A 20803-nucleotide genomic window follows, 5' to 3' on the forward strand; every position below is an offset into this window, starting at 1 on the left:
ATTGTAATGTTCTCTATATAGTTGCAGAAGTTGAAGCTATATGACTTAAAGACAGTAAGTCATTAATACTGAGTCTTACTGTTTTTAAACAGTTTAGTCTACTACTATTTATTTTTTTTAAAAATTGTGGCCTCAGAGAAAACTTCGTTACATGTGCTGGTCTTTTAATAGGAGCTGGATTTTAACAGTAGCTATATTTTTCATTTGTAAATAAGCAGCATATATTATTTTGTTTATTTACATATCTAGTACTGCTTCCTATGCTTCATATAAAATACAGATAATATATTTCTTTTTTTAAAGGAGTAATTAATTACTAGTAATAGTTCAGTTTCTCTTAAAACTCTCTTCTAAAAGTTATTCCCAATTTTATTTGTATGTGGTCTTCTGGAAATACTTCTCTTTTGGTGCTGTATGTAATTATCTAGTTACTGCTAAAGTGGCTACTTCTGCTCTTTGGTTTTTGGGGTTTTTTTTAATATCTTCATGTTTCTTTCTCTTTGGAAACAAAGAGTCTTCTAAAGTAAGAACGTACCACACAGCCCTTGGAAATGTGTGGTTTCCAAGATGCATGTATTTGAACTATGAAATAGTAACAAGGAGTAAAAGTATGGAGTAGCTTCAGCTCAGGAGAAGTATATAAAGTTGTGAATGGCAGGAAAGAAGCATTCAGAAAATGATTAGGCACCAGGTTAAAAAAAAGTTAAAACTTTTTTACACAATATGTGGTTGGGATGTGGAACTTACTGCCATGATGCATTAAGAGGACCAAAGTAATTTTAGAAAATTTCTGATATATTAATCAGAGAAGAATCCATTGTTGAGGATTGAACAGACTGATGCAGACAGAAACTTGAGTGATGAAATCCCTGAGGCAAACAGCCGCAGAAGCTGTCAGAGCACACTGAAAGAAGCATCACTCTAAACTTGTTCTTTTCTTCTTTCCACAAGCCTGAACTGTTGACCATAGTCAGACACAGGATACTGGACTAGATGAGACCTTTGGGCTCAGCCAGCACAGACGTTCTTCTGTTCTTTCTGTCGTTTCCCTGCTTTCTCAATGCTGGAATAACAAGCACAATGGGAATGTTGTAAAGAAACCCGCAGTTTATGGGCTAGTAATGAAGCAGGTGGGATTCACCTCTGAACTGTACCCTGAATTAACTCTTTTCCCCTGTGTTTTATTAGCCCAACTACTCAAACGTACTGAAACAAAAATGTAAGTTTCTGGCTGCTCTCTGCGTGGGAAGAGTTGTTTTCAGATAACAAGACTGGAAGGAGGGAAATTATTTATGTACAAGCTTTGTGCTTGTCTGTAACAGAGCTGTACACCTGTGGTCAGCCTTTGGTTTGAGAGGATGCATCATGGTGCACCCAGAAGAGGCAGGGGAAAAGGACCGTAGCATTTTTACCTGGGCTAGGGCTAAGTGAAACGTCTTGCTTGGCCACCATCATATATATAATTTCTTAAACGTTCATCTGAGTGCTTTAAAAATAATGGCAAAGCCATCAAACATGGGGATTTAAATATCAAAAGGTTAACAGTTAGTTCTTTCTGCCTTAACAACTCGCTGCAAAGAGCCGTGTGGGTGAGAGGCTGTTGCGGGGCTGGCAGAGCACTAGAGGGCCCCCCAGGACCGCCGCGGACAGAGCACGGGGGCTCTGCCGTAGCAAGCCCCGGTGGATTGAATGAGGAGGTCGGTATCGCTTGTCATTTGTCAGGAATGATCTGAAGACTTCATTTAAAGCTTTCCTTTTTTCTCACAGAATGTGGCTTAAATATATGCATCCATCTCTCGTGCATGTTGGATCCAGGTTGAGAAGACAAATTGTGTGATTCATGTTATTATTTTCAGGTTCCTACCAGTTGCTTTGAAGTAGTGTATTTCCAATTTACCTCTAATTCCTGTTAGAGGTTGCAGTGTTTTCAGTGGGATTGCAGTGAACAGTATGTCACAGTAGATACCCTGCACAAGGAGTAAAACATTAAGCATCTGAGTCCTCCAAACTAGAAGATTAATTTGTATCACTGTTTACTAAAGGGATGAGGGCTTAAAGTACATGAAGACCAGTAAGAACTCGGTTGAGAACTTTGTCTCTTTCCTCTTCCCTCCTTCCTTTTTTAATTTAAGGTCACAGTTAGAAGTTCATTGAAGAACTGAATGCTTTTAGGAGTTGATCTTCCTCTGTTGGATGGTACAAATTCTGTAGCAGAGCCAGGTTGAGCGAAATTCCTTTTACCACGTAAGCTACCTGCTATAAACCTATCACAAATGGAGTGAAGTGAGCCCTAAAAGCGGTTTCATTTATTCCCTCTTCCCATTTTCCAGCTACTGTAGAATACATTTTCTTCTGTGAATTAAGTATGAAGAGGTGGTCTACCCTTCCTTAAAAGATGCATCTCAAAGTTAACATCTTTTTAGATTATTATATAAGGTGTTCTACAGTAAAGTTCTCCCATAGCCAAAAAAAAAAAAAGGTCCTCAGCTCTGTTCCCAAGAGTTAGACTGGAGCTGAGTGGTTTCATGAGTCCTGTAGGAATCTGGTATCTATCATTGCTCACTTGTGACAGATTCTGTAATATAATTCTAAACTATTAATTGCTTCTATAGTTCTGTTTTTAATTAAAAACTTCATAGGAAGTAGAATTTTAAGTTCTGGTGGGGAGCAGCTGCCTTACCTTAATTTTTACAACATCCTTGCCTTAAAAAAATCTGGGCAGGCTGAATTTCATTTGTCTGGTCTAAAACTTGTAAACAGTTTAATATATATAAAAATACCTGATTTCCTCCTTATTTAGCAGCGTGGGTATGGTTGGTGGCCTATTTATTTTTCATTTCCTCTAGCACTTTAGAACAGAGAATCCCAATAAAGTGCTAGGATATTATCATAGTAGAAGGTTTTTCTAAAAAAGAAGCAAAGCTCTGGCTGTGTCCTGTCCTTAAGAGATCCTCCACTCCTGAGAGCCACTCCTGGCTTTTGTCCCTTTCAAGAAGAAACTTATGACAGTATTGCAACAATGGGATAGCTTTTATAATCTGATTTATATCTAACTCCATTTAAAGGACTTGGGTATAAAACCTATTTTGTAAGTTTTCTCTGTACTATTCTCCACAGTAGAATTAAGATATTTATATATACTAAAATACTGAACAATAAAGCAAAAAAATTTAACTCCTCTCACTTGCTCTTGACTCAGAGGAACAAAACTAAGTCATTGCTGAGCAGTCTTGAAAGTCGTATCTTAGTGTGTAAAACAAACAAACAAACAAACCAGTGTTTGCATTTTGTTCCATGTCATTGTCTTTTGTATCACTATGCACTTTGGTTTTATTGCTATAAGACACATATTCACCCTCTTGAAAGTTCATCTACATTTTGCTTTGTTTGCTGTGAAAATGACAGCTTGTGTCATCTTATAGGTATGTATGTGCTTTTTTCCTGTAGCTGCTGCTAACTAACTTAAAATATGTTGAATTCAACTAGTGAAAGGTTCTGATAATCAGCCATGGATTAGTCATGTTTTCTAAGATTTGTAAACCTGCCCTTGCTTCTGGCTACTTGGTGACTTCTGAAATGGTTCTGTTGCACTGCAGATCTAAATTATATTTATTTTGGTTATAATTCATGTGTCACTATACAATAGCAAGACTGTCTTCTCTTTTTTTTTTTTTTTCCCCTCCATTTTTTTAAACTTCTTACAAAACATTTCTGTGGCAGGATGACATATGTGTATGTATATTTTATATTTTACATAGTTATTACTTATTTAGAAGTTACCTGTTAAATAATTCTTAGTTAGTATTCATTGTTCATTTGCTGGACTGATTTCAGTTTTATCTATTTGCACTTTCCCCAGACCCTTAGAAGAAAGGAATTATATGTTATACTTCACTTATTTTTAGTGTTCTTTGTAATTCTTGGGCTAGCTCTCCAAGCTTGGACAGTGGTGCAGATAGTAAAATGCTCTCCCTTTTTTCATGAACACATTATGACAAGTTCTTTAAGTTATTAGTGGGATGAAAAAATAAATAATTGTAAAAGGCATACTTTTTTGAACCTTAATTTCCTTTCCTGTGTTGGTAGAAGTCCAGTAATAAAGAGTACAGTGGGCTAATTGTTTATGTACCAGTGAAAGAATTTAAAAAGTTAGTACTTAGGGCAATGCTCATCAGTGCATCTGTATTTTTCTGTTCAGTGTTTGTTTGCAACAGAGGAATTGTCAGCCTCTCCAAAAATGTGGCAAAGACTTGGAACTTATTTTATGCCCTTTTATATTTTACTAATGATAAGACATTAGAGTTATTCTCTCATTCTGACCTTTAAATCAGTTATTAGGCATCTGGTACATGCTAATGCCTTCACCTTGGTTCCATATGAGAGGAACAGAGAAGGAGAAAGAAAAAGTAGCAGGAATACAGTATGATTTATGTCTTGGGGAAAAAAAGAGAGAGGAAAAGGAGGGAAGTTTCAAAATTTTAAATAAATAGATGTAGAATGAATTATGCCTTTCCATGTGACCAGTTTTAGTGCACACAGGGATCTTTCTTCATTACAAGTGAAGGGAAGGATGTGTTTACCTGGGCAGTGAGGAGTTCAAGAACTTTACATCAGTACATTTTTGTCTTTTTTATTAAGTTTGATAAAACAAAACTGTAATTATCAAATAAAGGAATCATGTGATGTGTGTAATCCTTTGAGTAAGAGCTCTTTACATTAGGCCCACCTTTTAGTTCGCAGAATGAGGAGAAAGGAGGAAAAAAAGGGCACCACAAAGGAAGAAGGAGATAATACACTGTATAATAGTTAGAAAAGGAAGGGAAAAAAATATTTCTCTTTTGGGCTGTGTCTCATTCTCATTCTAATTGCTTTCTGCTTTTAGCTTACTGTGAAAGGTATCTTACTATCTTTTCTGCTGGCTCTGCTGCAGAGGTTGTTACCAGTCAATGCAGAAGGATAGCAACTTCTAAAAACACTAAAGCAATTTTTACAGGAGTAATTTTAGCTCCACCAAGATAACATCAAAGTAGTAATTGCTTGAATTTGCAGCCTTTGTAGTAAGCCATAACATATGGGTGAGAATACTTTTTTATATACTAAATATTCTTCTTTGGTAAAGTGTGTGTTCTCCATTAACTACTTCAACTTGTTAATTTAAAATGTATTTTGCATTAAGACTTTTCTAGATTCCAAAAGTTTAGACAATATGTGTTTAACATTAAATACATGAACACATTTCTCATAAAACTAAATATATGTAAAAGTGAAATGTTTGCATAGTTATGTATATATTTGCCATTAGGATAAATTTTCCATTATTTACCTCACTGTTGAATTAGGAAGTCTAAAATCACTGTAATAGCTTCTGTGTGGATGGGATTATAAAACCAAATAATCTGAAAAAAAATAGTATTCTTTCTGTGAAGGCAACCGTTTGTCTTAGTAGCTCAGCTTTATGATGGTACTCACTGGTGTTTGCAGTTGTGTTCCTGTGAAATATGATCCAGTTCTGATGCATGGGTTCAAGCTGAAGAATTGTGGCTGTGAATTTTCAGACTCAGACTGGTTATAAAACAACTGAGCTACTGATATAAATGTCTCAATATTACACATTGTGCTTGCATCATTTTACTTATGCTACTTCTGGGAAGATTACCATATTATGTGTGCTTTGGAAAGAAGAGGATGTACATCTGCTATGAATTTGTGTATAAAAAGCATTTTCAATATATTCAGTTTATTTTTTTAGTAGATATGTTACAAAATAATGTTTTATATTCCACATCCTTATTGCATTTTTATCATAAAGCATTATACAGAAATCCTCTTCAAAATTCCTACTTTGCACAGATAGTTCTGTCCTCGAGAAGATGGGAGACAGTGATCAGAGATGACATGTTAACCATATTGTTTAAAGCAGTAGTTGAAACTTTAGGTACAGTAGTGGTAAAGACTATTAGAATTCCTCAATTGCATGATGTAGATTATAATTTATTTTAGAGTTCTAAGTTAGGAAAAACTTAATGTCTTGAAAGTAAAACAGGTTTTTGTTTGTTTGTTTTTTGTTTTTTCTATATTATTATTTTAGAGACATATTACTATGTATCTCCTTTGGTTGGTGCCTTTTTTTTGGCTCTGACGCCGATGGGGATTGTCATAGCTGCCAAACACCCAGCTACCAGAACTGTTCTCCATTCCGGATGGGAGCCTGTTATAACTGCCATGGTTATAAGCAGGTAAGTGTATTTGTCCTGCTTCATCTTAATAGTCACCCTGTTGTCTCTATATATATTGTTTAACATCTGATTGTACTTAAAAGTGACACTTAAGGAGGCTCTAGAATGTAGAGTGTGAATAAACTTTAATCTTCCCAAAATAAGGAAGTTACAAAGCTAAGTCACAGGTGGGACTGAGTGGGGGAGGCAGTAGCAGCCTGTGGCAACAACTGAGCAGAAGTATGTGGTATCAAATGAAGGAAATGGTGAGCTATTCATGTCCTGCAGTTTTCAGTCAAGATTGCACACAAACCTAAGAGATTATTTAGTCAAATGAAAAACATGAGTCTTGAAAGTGGAGTGATTGGCTGGAATTCTGTGGTCTCTGTTGACAATAAGTAAATTTTAATATATAAACAACTATAGTGATGTTACTCTGTAGGTGAAAACAAGGTAATGGTAGGGGAAAGGTTAATTGAGAAGAAAACTGTGGCCTGAATATGTTTTAAGACAGATTGCTAAAAAAACTTTGAAGTACTGATTAATGTATCTTCTTGCCTTATTCTAAATATTGTACTTTGTTTTTCAGTATTGGTGGCCTTATTCTGGACACAACTGTATCTGATCCTAACTTAGTTGGAATTGTTGTTTATACCCCAGTAATTAATGGTAAGACTCTTGCCAGGATTATGTGCCACTATATATCCATTGATATACCTTGGTTTGAGAAAAGTCTCTTACAGTAAATTTAGGTTATGCTAATTAGTATCTGGTATATTAATTTCAAGTTTTGATGTCAACGGTTATTTATTTGAACACCTAAGGAGTGCTTCCTGATCTCTTTTGCTACAACCATTGAAACATGGTGGAGAATGTGAGAAGTAGGAACCTAAAGTATGCTTTAAGAAACTGAAAGTGTAAATATTTTCAAAACAGGAATTTACTATTTACATGTAATGTACATAGGTATAAGAACTAAGAGAAATGCTATGGACAAGTAAATAGATTTCTCAAGAAAAATATACATTGTCTCCCATGCTTGGTATGCACTTGCCAGGTGTGTAAGAATGCGTTTGTGAAAATTTGGTCCTTAAGTTAAGTGTTCTGTCTTCTAATGATGACGACAACGCAAATTTTGTAGAACAGTTAATACCTTATTAGACTGATGCAGCTGGAAAATGTTTTGTTTTCTTTTTTTTCCCTACAGTATCACAGGGCTGATACATATTTAGTTTGCAGTAATTATAAACACCAGATCTGTTCCCACTGTATTGCTGCCTAGCTGTTCTTTTTCCCTTTTGTATTCTTCCTTTTGATTTCTCATGTTATTTTGCACTTTTAAGTATTGTTGATTTTGCAACCATTTCTCCAGTTACCAAGATGGTTCTGACTTCTAAATTTTGGCTTACAAAGTACTTTTGACTTAACTTGGCCTTTGCAAATGCCATATGGGTATATTCTATTCTGTTTTCTAAGCTATCAATTAAATCAATTATGACCACTTGTTTTCCACCTTGATAATAAAAGTTAATATGGGCACTGAGTTTTAGTTTTGAACCACAGTGCCCTGATATAATTAATTTTTTGGAGGTTGCTAATGGAAATACAGCATATGATGGCACCAAAACGTTTTGATAAGCTCTACTACAGTTGAGACCTAGTATATCTATTGCTGCGACCGTTCAGTTGGAAGTGGAAATCATATTGTTTTGACAAAAGCATATTCTTGGCAAATTCAGGTTAGCTCTTGCTTTAGAGTTTTCATATCTTCTAGATGCTTATAAATTGTCTTTTTAATATTTGATTCTAACACTTCTGTAGGAATATAAATTTCACTGATGCACAGATTCAGCAGATCATTCTTTTTGGCCTTTTTAAAAGATGTATTTTCTGTTTTCCCCATTACAGCCCTCTGGTATTCTCTAAGCTCCAAGATAATGAGTTTGCAAAAATGATCACTGATAATTCATGGATCATTCATCTAGCTCTCTAAGGATGCACTAAATTTAACTTACCCTCAGGCCCTAATACATATCAGTTTGTGATCAGATTTCACAATTTTTGTGAAGGCAGTAGACAAAAGGAACTGAGAATTTCAATCTTTCATAGAGCATGTGGCTTGTTCTTCTTTCCCATTAAGGTCCTATATTTCCTGTCTTCTTACTTTTAATATGAAGCATTCCTGTGTTGCCACTTGTGTTCCTTGCTAACTGTAAATTAATTTTTACAATTCTGCTTTTATGCTTCCTGCCTGTGCCTTGCCTTTGTATTAATTTAAAATGGCAAGCACTTGCATCTATCTTTTGTGTATTTCCATTTTGATATCCAGATACCTAAAGAGCAGAGCAGACATATTGATCTTCAACATTTTTCTGCTTTACATCTGTAACTTTTCTTAAAATAGTCCTTTTTGGTAACCCCCTAGATTTGCTTCCTAAGAGAAGAGGATTGTTTTTTTCTTTTTTAGGCAAGTGTACCTAAACTGGTACTCTTCCCAGTGATCATGCTTTCCTAGATGACATCCCTTGATTATAAAAGCCAACAATTGTCTGTATTATTAGTTGACATGTCAAAAAATCCTTGAAGAATGAGGCAGGTGTAAGAGAGGGAAAGCTGGGGCTATGGGAGCAGGCAGGGAGAGAAAGAGTCCTTCAAGAAGGCAGGGACAGCAAGAAGCATGCTTATAGCTTTGCGAGTCCCACAGTGGTCCTGTGGTGATGATTCCTGTCATGATTGTACCACCTGCATTCAAAATATTGCTTTTTCATAAGAAATTTTGTATTTCTAGATTGTTCTTAGCCTTTCTCATCTGTCGGTGGACTACTATGCAATGCTTGAGGATGTTATTTTCCAAGCCACACCAGGTGCCTTACTCTTTTGTTCATCTGGATTTTTCATGCTTAACTCTTCCTTTTCTTGTTATACATAAAGCAGTCTTTTCCCAGTTCTCAAAGTTTGAACTTCTACAGTGACTAGTAATGAACCATTAGCGAGTTGTTTATAGTCCTGTGTCCATATTTTCAGGACGTTTGCTATTATCCCAAACTGAAACTCTGCATTGTAAGAAGAGAAACCTCATACCAAGCCCCATTTTGGAGCTCATAACAAGCTTACAGCAAGCCTAATAGGCCAAGACTAGAGTCTCGCAACAGTAGCGGAAGGTAAAGTTAGCCTAAGGCCCATAACCTGTCACTACCAGTAATGACAATGCTTTTGCAGTGCCACTGGGCAACAACAGAAGCACTACGGAACCCGCAAAAGAGCAGAGGGGAGTAATGTGTAGTGTTGTATGTGTGTAACTCGCTCAGCCCTCAGAATTCTGAGGACAGAGGCATTTCTATTGGAAAATACAGAGAAAATCCATCCTGCGTAGAGGATGCAGAGTGTGCCTGTTTCATAGTACACCTCCTGGAAGAGGAAATTGTAGGTAGGTGAATTTTTGGTTGCTGTTGGATTAGCCTCTCCTGGGTTTCATAATTCTACTGGCACCTTTTGATATTGCTGGTCAGTGTAGTGTAGTAAACCAGAGTTTAGAAAATCTTTCAGTTAAAAAAAGCACATCTGTTGACATCCATTTACTGACATAAAAGGTGTGCTAGACCACTAACAGATGGCTTTTTAAATATTATGGTTGCAGAGAGCTTCCTCTACCAGTGTTTTCCTGGTCTTAGAATTCTCATTGTAAGCCTAAATAGTGAAAGGAACTGAGGATTTTCCCCTTAAAATGCTTTTCAGATGCCTTTTCCTTTCTTCTACCTTAAAGTCTGTTGCTCCTATGACACAGAAAACCTGAAAGAAACTAGAGAAACCTGAAAGAAATGTTGTAACCCATTGGGATTGTGCCCAGCCAAAATTGAAGACAGTGTAAATTTGTCCAGGATTTCAAGCTGTCGCTGTTTTTTTTCAGTGCAAGTTGCCATATCTCAAAATCCTGAACAGTATGCACTGGGAAGTTGTCAGGTGTTGGGCTTCCTGTGTGTGCCATTAAGTAGCTTTCAACCTGGGCCTGTCTAGATGGTTTCCATATTCTTAGATGTGAGAAAATCACATATGATATGGTGTGGAGCCATAAATCTTTTGGTTTAAGAAATATTGGTCTAGAATTAGAGCAATGTCAAAAGTTCCTACTCCTATTAACAATGATTGAAAATATTTGCCAAGAATATTATAATAGTTCTTAAGCAGACAGGCATTTATAGTCAGTTTTACTGCTGGTAGCCAGAAGTATTTCACAACCACTTTTCCATTTTCCCCTGTTAAACACATTTCTTGAGATGAATAATTTTTTTTTTAATTCTGTTGGTTGGGTTAAATTGTAACTCTGCTTTTTAAAAATAAATAAAACATTTTGTGGTTGCAGCCATTGTGGTACTTACAAAGTACTTGAGATTTAGATGTCTGTGTTTGATGTACTGAAGTTCTGAATAAAATAACTAAGCCCAAGCATGGCTGTGCTTCTATCTAGATGCTCAAGTTGATCTTTATGTCTTCTAATTGATGAGATGCTTAAAATTTGCAAATCCTCTTACAGCATCATAGCGTGTTGAATTTGGCTCAGGAATTGCAATTTACAAGCAACTGAGTTCCTTTTTGTGCAGAAAAAAAGATAAAGCCTTAAATAATTATATGCTTCTGAATATGCAGCTGAAATGAACTAAAGTGCAGTTACCACATAGAGCCACTTTTCTCTCCATTTTTCTTGCATGCTTAAACAAAACATTGTGAGATATCTTCTAATTGTTTGCATTTCAGGAGTTACTGCATAATATCAAACATACTGTCAGACCTTGCACCATTTTTGAAGGTGGTTTGAAGTTTTTATATTACCCTCTTTAAGGGTAATATAAAACTGTTGTAGTATTTCTTACTCTTTGGCTGTACATATTATAAGATTATTTGATATCTGGAGGGAATAAATGTAGATCAAGGAGTATAAGAAAAACTAACACAAAACTTACTGAATGTCTGTTGTCTGGGAGATGAAAGTTAAGTTTATGTAGTGTATTCCCCAAACCATAACTTTTTTATGTATTAGTAGGATAAATTGAATGAAACTTCAAGGTTTTTCAGAGAGCTTTCACTGTAAATTGTATGCTTTGGAGAATATGGAAAGAAAATACTCAGAAACCATTCCTCCTCAAAAAAGAAAATGCATTTTTTAATAACTTTGTATATATTAATCTATTATAGCATAGTTGTACTCTCAGCTTTCACACAACAGAGAAGTGCTTTGATTAGAAGGTAACCATTGCCTCAAACAGCTGAGAATCTGAAATTTGCCTCTGTAAATTACAAGGGATATTATTAGTATACCTGTAAGGTAGCAGAGCAGTTTGTCTGGGTAGCAAATTAATGTTTCTACATCTTGAATTGGAAAGAATGTGATAGTCTCAGAAGGCATCTATACTGTACAAGAACTTTATAATTCAGTCTTTATTTTCACATGAAAAGGAGGAGGGTTTTGTTTCTGGATATTTAATTCCGATGCATTATTGGGTGATAGTTTTACTACTTTTTAGTTGCTGGGCTGTATGTTTGAACCTGCATATTCTATGCTATGAGAGATGTATGTTCTGTTCTTTGTCTTATGTCTTATTTGTAAATTTTTTACAAGATCTGAGTAATTATTAGTTTTCATGTCAAAATTATATCCAGAATATTTTCCTTTTTTGACAATCACGGAATGATTTTTAATTAGGGATAAAAAAGAAATTTATAAGCCAAATGCAACATAAACGACTCCATTTTAAAATGTAATAGTTTGCATATGTAATGCTGTCTCAAAGACTTCTCTTAAAAAAACATCCCTAGAGGAAAAGCTAGTATTTTCCATCTGTTTTCCCCTAAACATTTTTAAGTATTAAAAGAAATGGTACAAAGTGCAAAGGAAGACAGAAGAAATATGGATGAAAACATGACATTAAAAGTACCTATTTAAGCTAGGCTTCTATTCTAAGTATTTCACTTGCATAAAATACGATTTTTGGAAGTTAGTGATAGAGAGGTCAGGGCAAAAATCGATCTTGAATTTTCTGAAACATAATCTTATTTTTCAAAAATTTAGAGGTTTTGGTCACTATTGTAACTGAGATTCTTTTCCTTCCTTTTAATTTAAGTTTTGTAATACAAATGACATCAAAGATCAAGTTTTTGAACTCCAGAGAGACTAATTGGCACAACTGACTATTTTGAACTATAGGGAGTTCAGAAATGGACAAGGTACTACAGATGTGGCTTCACCAGTGTGGAGTACAGAGGAAGCATTACCTCTCTTGGCCTGCTGCTGATGCTTTTCCTAATGCTGTTGGCCTTCTTTGCCATGACGGTGGATTGCAGGGTCATGGTCAACTTATCGTCCTTCAGGACCCCTGGGTCCTTCTCTGCAGAGCTGATTTCCAGATAGTTGACTCTCACCCTGTACTGGTGCGTGGGGTTATTCCTACCCAAATTCAGGACTCTGAGTTTGCTCTTGTTGAACTTCATGAGATTCCTCTTGACTCAATTCTCCAGCCTATCCAGTACCCTCTGAATCACAGTAAAACCCTCTGAATTGTAGTACAACCCCCTGGTTTATCAGTGACTCCTCCTAGTTTTCCCTGGAAAATCTTACCCTGTTTATCAAAACATGCAGTATAAGATCTGAGGAAAAAACAGCCCAGTGTGTTACCCAGAGCACTGGATGGTCTCGGATGAGTCTGCGTCAGCAACACCCATCCAGCTTCCCTTAAATTTTGCTTTTTTACCTGTAATGAGGTTTATGAAACACAGATTTGCTTTGAAATATTCTTTAAGATGCATTGATGTAAAGTACTTTTAATGTGGTTTTCAGACTAGCATGGTTACTTCTATTATTAGAAAAAAGTCCTTTTTCCAGATAATGATTAACAGAATTATGCCTGTAGGCCTATTCTCAAATACGTGACATGGTTTTGGCTCTACTTTGAATATGGGTTTCTGTGCTTGTTAGACAAAAAAGAGCTGTGATAACAATTTTCAGAAGAACTATTTATTCTTGCTTAGCCCTTAACTGGCTTGATAAAATGATGAGGTTTTCAATTTTCTTTTAATGTTGTAAGTCAGCTTGATATTCTTCACACTTTAGCAGACAATGTCTCTTCTGTTTATTGACAAAGTAGCACTCTCATATTGAACTTAAACACATCTACTGTTCTGAGAGGAATGCAGTAACAGTTGCAGGATTTTACTTTTGAAATAAATTATTTTTCTCTGTGTTGTAGTTCTCATGAGAATGAAAAGAAGCTAGCAAAGTTAGTCTTTATTATAAAGTATTTGCTATGATGACTGCAATACTGTTCTCCAGGAGAAAAATTTTCCGACTTAAATGTTTATGGAAACAGTCCTCAGATTTTCATAATATGAGCAGCTACTGAGCATATGACCATTTTATGCATTCAGAAGATGCTGAGAAGCTATCAGTTTTGTGTATTGACATCTATACAGTTTTATCTGTTTTCTGCTTCTTACAGGGTTCTGATTAAACTAATACTGTGGAGATAACTTCACATACACAGTAACTGCTGTTAAAAAACAAACTGAATATCTCTGTAAATATTGAACTGATTCATTCAATGCAAACACAGCTTTATACAAGTCATTCTGTGACCAGCAGAATAATGAAACCTGACTCCATGCTGATTTGTATCCTGAGTTTTTAGAGCACTAGAGAGCCCTTTCAGCCTCCAGTGTTCCTTATGGCCTTGTGTCCCTGCAATACCCCTGCTCACAACATTCTCTCCATTCTCCCTCTGCTTTCATTACTCTTCTGTGTCACTGAACTACTGCTGAGCAAGGGGCATAATGCCTAGCTCCAGGCTAGGTGCTGACTGGCCAGCCAGCATGCTTATGGTGTTAACTCTGCAGTTCATGTGGAGCTGCCTTTGTCTCCCTGAGGGAACGGATTTGAATCTTTCTCTTTATTTACCTAGCCATTGTCTCCTTTTTATTAACTTGTTTAACCGTACTTGGAGGTAATTAGTATTTCTATCCTTTTGTCAGATGTGGTTGAAATTGGCCCAAAGGTTCAAAAATAATTCCAAGGAAGAACTGCTAGGTGAATGTACAGAACTAAAAGACAGTGTGGCTGCTGCTGGCCATACATTGTCAGCCAGTTGAGACTGAGCAGGATATATGGATTCTAGAAGCTTTTTATACTTCAGTACCCTTGCCTATCTTCGATGAGTTAAAATTATACCATTGATACTAGATTATTGAGACTCAGACCAAATGAAATTTAAAATAATTTTGCTTAACATATGAATATTGCATTTCCAGTTAGCTAAAAGAGATTGTGTATGTTCAACTTAGCTGTAATTAAAATAGAAAAGAGAATGTTACATCTCTTGAAATCACACTCCACGCTGGCTGCTTTGGTTAGTATGTCAGCTTTCTTTGCAGAGCAAATTATCTCCTCCTTTTACCAGTGTTCCATGGCTAGCCAGTTTGTTTTAGAATAACTTTTAATAATTTTCCATAATTTTTCTTGTTATCTACATGCACAATAGGGCTTGGGATATACTATCTCTAAACAGTGGTTATAAAAGTAAAAAGATTTTTGATTAACAGCTACCTATCAAAGGATCAACAACCAATCTCATAGCTTCTTTTATAGACTTGTCCATGTCTCTGTTGTCCAGACAGGTTCTTTTAATTGCCATTTCAAATGGGCAAGTTTCCATTTTCCTTAATTCTTTTCTCTCACTCAGTTTCCCTTGTTATTAATTAGGCAGATCATCTATCATATTTCTGATTGTCTGAATTTGTTGAAGCAGATAACTGTCAGTCACAAGAGGAAATTGCATACATCCTAGGAAATACTTGAAATCTGAGGGCTTTTGATGACAACATGGTTTATGGTTGCATTGCTACAAACCTCAAAGCATACCTTGAAAAACAGCCCTATTTACTTCTATCTTTTATTTCTTCTCATAGGATCCATAGATATGGATAGTGAGAGAAGAGTTTGCTAATTTTTTCTTTTAGTATTATTTTGAATATATCATTTATTGCAGTTGTCAACCTGCTTATAATTACCCAGATTGCTTTTATAACCTCTTTTTTAAAGCAGAATCAGTTTCATATTTTCTAGTCATATGGCACCATCACCAGCTTTGTAGCTTTATTAAGAAGCAGTTTTACATAACAGCTTTTTCGTAATTCAGTCACAGAAATAATCTGATCCCCATCCAAATGTAGTGCATTGATCCTTAGTTTTATTTCTGCCTCCCTTTCCATACCTTCTCAAATGAGACTTCTCATTTGTCAGAAGTCTCAAAATTATTGTTCTCAATCAAAAGACAGACTTTGGACCCTACTTAGATTGGGTTTAATCTGTTTAAACCCCTTTTGTAGTTTATATAAATCCCTTATTTTACATCTGATTCTGTAGTTTGTCTGAAAAAAAGCGACTGTTATTTTAATTTTCTTTGCAAAGACTGACTCAACCTTTTGGTAGTTCACATTTTGTCCCTTTATCTCCTGACTGGTAAGATGCAGGTAAGTTTCATAAACAGTCCTTTCTGCCAAGTCCATGATTTTTTCTACCTTATGTCCTGATTTATATTTGAAACCTTTTGCTTAAACGTCCTACTCCCTTGTTAGGCTCTGCCATTAATTGTCTTTAAGCGATGGTGAGACAGGAAATCATTGAGTTACCAATACTAGATGTTTGTCCTAAGCACTCCATAGTCCTCAAAAGATTTTGGCACATAGCATCTTCTGGTGACCACAGACATTTGTTCTGCAGCTAAACAAAGCCCTAAGCATCAGATTAACAAATCAGTTCAACTACAATAAACAAGGGCTTTCTCCTTCTGAAGTGGGGGCAAGATCCGCATTACTTCTCGCTAATCATAGCTTCTCAGAGCAACCCATTGCTATGTAAAGCGTCTGGGGAAAAAAAACCCAAACATATGCTTGATGGGCAAGTAGACAACTCTGGAGTATAATAGCGGTATGAGAATATGATGCTAGTGCCACTGCATTCTGTAATGTAGATATAACAAATTAGTTTTGTTTTCTGTTCGCTGAAGTAAAAATTCATAGAACAGCTCAGGTTGTAAAAGACCTTGAGAGACAATCTATCCAGCCTTTAGTGGGACAGAGATCCCAGATGAGATTATCTAGCACCCTGTCCAGTCATGTCTTAAAAACCTCTAGTGGTGGGGACTCCACCACGCCCCTGGAGTGGTTGTTCCAGTGAATAATTGTTTTCACTGTAAAAATTTTCTGTCTTATATTAAGATGAAACCTCTTCTGATGCAACTTGTACCCATTGCCCCATGTCCTCTCCATGTGTCTCATTGTGAATAGAGAGCCTTAGTGCGCTTTGTAGCCAACCTTTAAGAACTGGAAAACTGTAATGAGGTGCCCCCTGAGGCTTCCCTTCTCCATGGAGAAGAGACCTAACTCCTTCAGTCTTTCCTTATAGGGCAGGTTGTCCAGCTCTTTGATCATCTTTGTGGCTCTCCTTTTGACCTTCTCCAGTCTGTCCATGCCTTTCTTGAATTGTGGGGACCAGGACTGGACATAGTACTCCAGGTTTGGCCTGACAAGCACTGATGTCTCTATCTTTGCAAGCAGACGTGGATGCAGCCCAGGATCTGATTTGACTTTGTTGCTGCAGCAGCACACCACTGACTCATGTTAATCTTGTCCACCAGGACCCCCAGGTCCCTTTCAGCAAGGCTGCTACCTAGCCACACAGATCCTAGCCTGTGCTGTGCTTTTTGGTCATGTTGTCTCAGGTGCAAGACTTTGCACTTGTCTTTGCGAAACTTCATGCTGTTCTTGCTAGCCCACTCTTCAAGCCTTTCCAGGTCTCTGTAAGATGGCTCTCCTGACATGTCTACCTCACCACCCCGTTTAGTGTCATCAGCAAACTTGGTGAGAGTGCTTTCAATCCCATCATCCAGGTCATTTCTGAAGATGTTGAACAGTTTGGGGCCCAGTATCAATCCCTGGGGGTCCCCACTTGTGACAAGCTGACAGCCCAATTAAAAACCATTGATCCCCACCCCCTGAGTGTGACCAATTTCCTACCCATCTCACAAACTACCCATCCAATTTGTCTAGAAGGAAGCTGTGGGAAACTGTCAAATGCTTTGCTGCAGATGGGTGTGGTATTTGCCCTCTTCCAGTTGACAGGGATATCCCCTGATCTCTACGACTTTTCAGAGATAATGCATTGGCCTTGTAGCAGTGCCAGCCACTTCTCTTTGCATCCTAATCTATCCTATACTAGGTGGTATATGTATCTATATATATAGATATAGTATATCTATTTATTACATATACTTCTAATAGGAAGTATATCATCAGTTGTCATGGAGAAGATAGAATCTCCATCACTACCAGTCTTTTGAAAATCAGTTATTAAAATACTTGTCCTTTCAACCTTAATTATGAATTCCAGAAGACTGTAGTTAATCTTGCTCTGTAGCAAAGGGGAATGGATTGATTAGCTTTTGAAGTCTTTTCCAGCCCTCTGATTCTGTGTGTGAAATCTGCATTTATGCTTGTGGTAGTGAGTGCATCTGCTTTGCTTTATACTTGCAGGCAATACTGACCTAGGAAGGTAATCCAGCAGTGGCACAACTACGTAGTACTATTGTTCCAAGAGGGATTTCCGAAGAAGAGGGAGTAACAAAAGGGAGCTTCACCTATGAGAAAGTATTAGATTGAACATTTTGGAGGAATCTTTTGCACTTAGCAAGAATTAAAACTGATCTCCAAATATCCAAATTTCTAATATAGATGTTCCAAATATCCAGTGATATACCAAGTTGTAGCCCAAAGTTTTTTTATGTATTGTAGTGCTTGGTGTTAGCCTGTCTATAACTACTATTTATTCTAAAGATGTTTCTCTTTTTAACTTTTGTATGTAGGAGGCTGTGGTAAACGTAGAAGAAGTTGGCAAATTTGCAAAAACACTGCCTACTAGAGGAGAAAAAAATAGTTGAAAATTTACCACTTGTTTCCTTTTGTATTTCAGGTATTGGTGGTAATCTAGTGGCTATTCAAGCTAGCAGAATTTCTACCTACCTCCATTTACACAGCATTCCTGGAGAGCTGCCAGAAGAAGCCAAGGGTTGCTATTACCCATGCAGAACCTATTATGGTACAGGTATGTATTAGTCAGTTAATTGTTAAAACTACTGTCTCATGTCTCCTGTTTTTCCCCCTGTATGCCGGACAGTGCCACCAGTGACAAATGGCAACAAACTGAACTTGTATGCAATTCAAAGGCAGCAGAGTCTTGGCAGTTTCCTTTGCCTGAAGCTGTTTGCCTGTGGGAATCACAAGGAACTCCCTGCAGAGGGAATGCATAGGGAAGAACACAGAGAAAGGTGTAACCCTGGCAAGGGTCGAAGACAGAGACTGATGAGGCAGAACACTGATGATACCCACTCAAGGATTTCAGCCTTCATCTTTCCTTAACTTGTTTACCTGCTCCTAACCTTTGTCATTTAACTCCAGAAGTTCAAACCAATCTATGGTTAGGACCAAACTTTATATCTAACATTATTACTAAGCCAAGTCCCCGCTTTCCAGTTCCCATTTGCTGTTTTTTTTTTTAACAGATTCTTGCTTCATAGCTTATTCCTCCCCTGTAGCTATCGTGCCCTTTCCTAATAATGTAGTAAATGTGGTGAAATGTGATGTCAATAGTATGTATTACACTTTCATATTTATGAAATGAATTGGAACAGATGAGAAAATAGTAAATGTGGGATTACTTTTTAGAAATATAACGTACTTCTGAGGATGTTTTGAGTATGTTGTCCAAAACATCCTTTTTCCTAGGAAGACTTTAAGAGGTCACTGCAGCGCCAAAAATTAGATGGTATTACATGAGTACAGAATGAAAGCAGACAGTTTGCACCTTCTTCTGGAAGGGCCCTGCTTAACTTCTCTGGCACACACTAGGGGTGGCTTTCTTCCCCTCTGTGAAAATCCTCAAGGAATCTTTTAGCAGAAAATAATACCTGCTGTTCCACAATAGTCAATGCTGCAGAATTCCAAACCCGCTTTTTATATTAAAATTAATAAAAATTCTGATATAGTAATTGAAGAACTTAACTGAATTTTGATTTTTTTTTATTGTAGGAGTAAATAACAAATCAGCCCAAGTTCTGCTTCTTTTGGTGATTCCTGGACACTTGATTTTCTTGTACACTATCCACTTAATGAAAAGTGGCCACACTTCCTTAACTCCTATCTTTATAGCAGTATATTTGTTTGCAGCTCTGCTACAGGTAAGAAAAAGTATAACTTGAAAATGCTTGTATAATATCAAGTTCTTGAAGAAAATAATGTTTTATCTAATTTCTGAAATCTCATTAGTAGTACAAGAAGGTATGAGTTACTACAGGCTTTCAGCACAGTTTTGAAGTAACTAATTATCTCCACATGTATACAGCTTACACAGGTGTATCTATATTGTGAGTGCTTTTCCGAAAACACTTGACTGCATTATTTCCCAGTCATGCATTGTGCACTTTCTCATTCACATGCTTCTTGCAACCATTACATCTAAAACTCCCATCATTTTAATCAACTAAAGGGGAGATGGAGAGAAGGAAAAGTAGCATTTATGAATAATGAATACACCAAGGAAAACTCTCAAAAGAAATCTCCTAGTGTGGTTCGCATTACTGTTTTAGTTAGTAATAATAGTAAAAAAAGTACAGTAGATGAGAATGTTATGGCTTGCTTGGTGCCTTCTTAATATTTATTAAAGTTGAAATTAGTCTGACAGCAATCACTGTACAAGAAATTGTAATTGCATTAACTGTCAAACATTGTTAGATTATTTTGGCTGGTCTTACCTAGTGGCCTGTTCACACCCAGCAAGGGCAGTTCTTGAAAGATGCCTTTTGAAATAGTAATGTCTTAAAGTGAAATAATTTCACTTAGAGAAATCAGTAACACAAAATGAAATGTTTTTATTAAGTCCACAGCCGATTTTTAGATAAAACTTGGCTGAATGAACTATACTGTTTCATTGTACCTTAAAAACAAAAATTGACTGTTCACGTTACACAATAAAAATGCAGTTGAAATATCCATAAATTAAATATGCATACTGCTTCTAAAAATGAGACCACTTTAGTTTTAAAATACAAACAACATTCCCATCAGTCAATCCTTAATAAAAATAATTTTTAATGTTCTGAATTGTCCTTCTGTGTTTATCACACTGCTATTTCAATAAAGATAGATTTCAAAAACTATTACTGTTTTAATTTCATATGAGATTTCCCTACTTCTTTAGTAGAATATAACTGGTAATATTCCAACCTTTGCAAGTGAGAATGTCATACTGCAAGTTATAAATTACTTTTCATTTTCATCTTACATAATATCCCTAGTTTCAGCCTTATCACTTGTTTTATATTGTGTTTTCCTGAGGAAATGATGCTGTTCCTTCTTTCTGTCTGTTCTGACTGTCTGGCTGTCCTTTCTAATAACTTTTGAATCCTTTGGCCTCTTTCAGTCAAGTTTTTCTAAGTCTCGGTTCTCTCAGTGATACCAAGTTCTTATAAGCTTAACAAAAACAGGTTGGGGAA

At 36.4% G+C, this 20803-nt stretch overlaps 1 protein-coding gene across 1 annotated transcript in view; it reads left to right on the forward strand.

The window, feature by feature from the left end:
• Positions 1-20803, forward strand: part of SLC41A2 (solute carrier family 41 member 2) — a 44845-nt gene that overhangs the window by 15375 nt on the left and 8667 nt on the right. The window contains exons 6-9 of the mRNA XM_010172098.1: positions 6089-6236; positions 6805-6884; positions 18226-18357; positions 19341-19489. Coding sequence (XP_010170400.1) covers positions 6089-6236; positions 6805-6884; positions 18226-18357; positions 19341-19489 — 509 coding nt within the window. The remainder of the gene's footprint in view (positions 1-6088; positions 6237-6804; positions 6885-18225; positions 18358-19340; positions 19490-20803) is intronic.

Source organism: Antrostomus carolinensis, unplaced genomic scaffold, assembly GCF_000700745.2.
Source record: "Antrostomus carolinensis isolate BGI_N321 unplaced genomic scaffold, ASM70074v2 scaffold3807, whole genome shotgun sequence".
Taxonomy (NCBI): domain Eukaryota; kingdom Metazoa; phylum Chordata; class Aves; order Caprimulgiformes; family Caprimulgidae; genus Antrostomus; species Antrostomus carolinensis.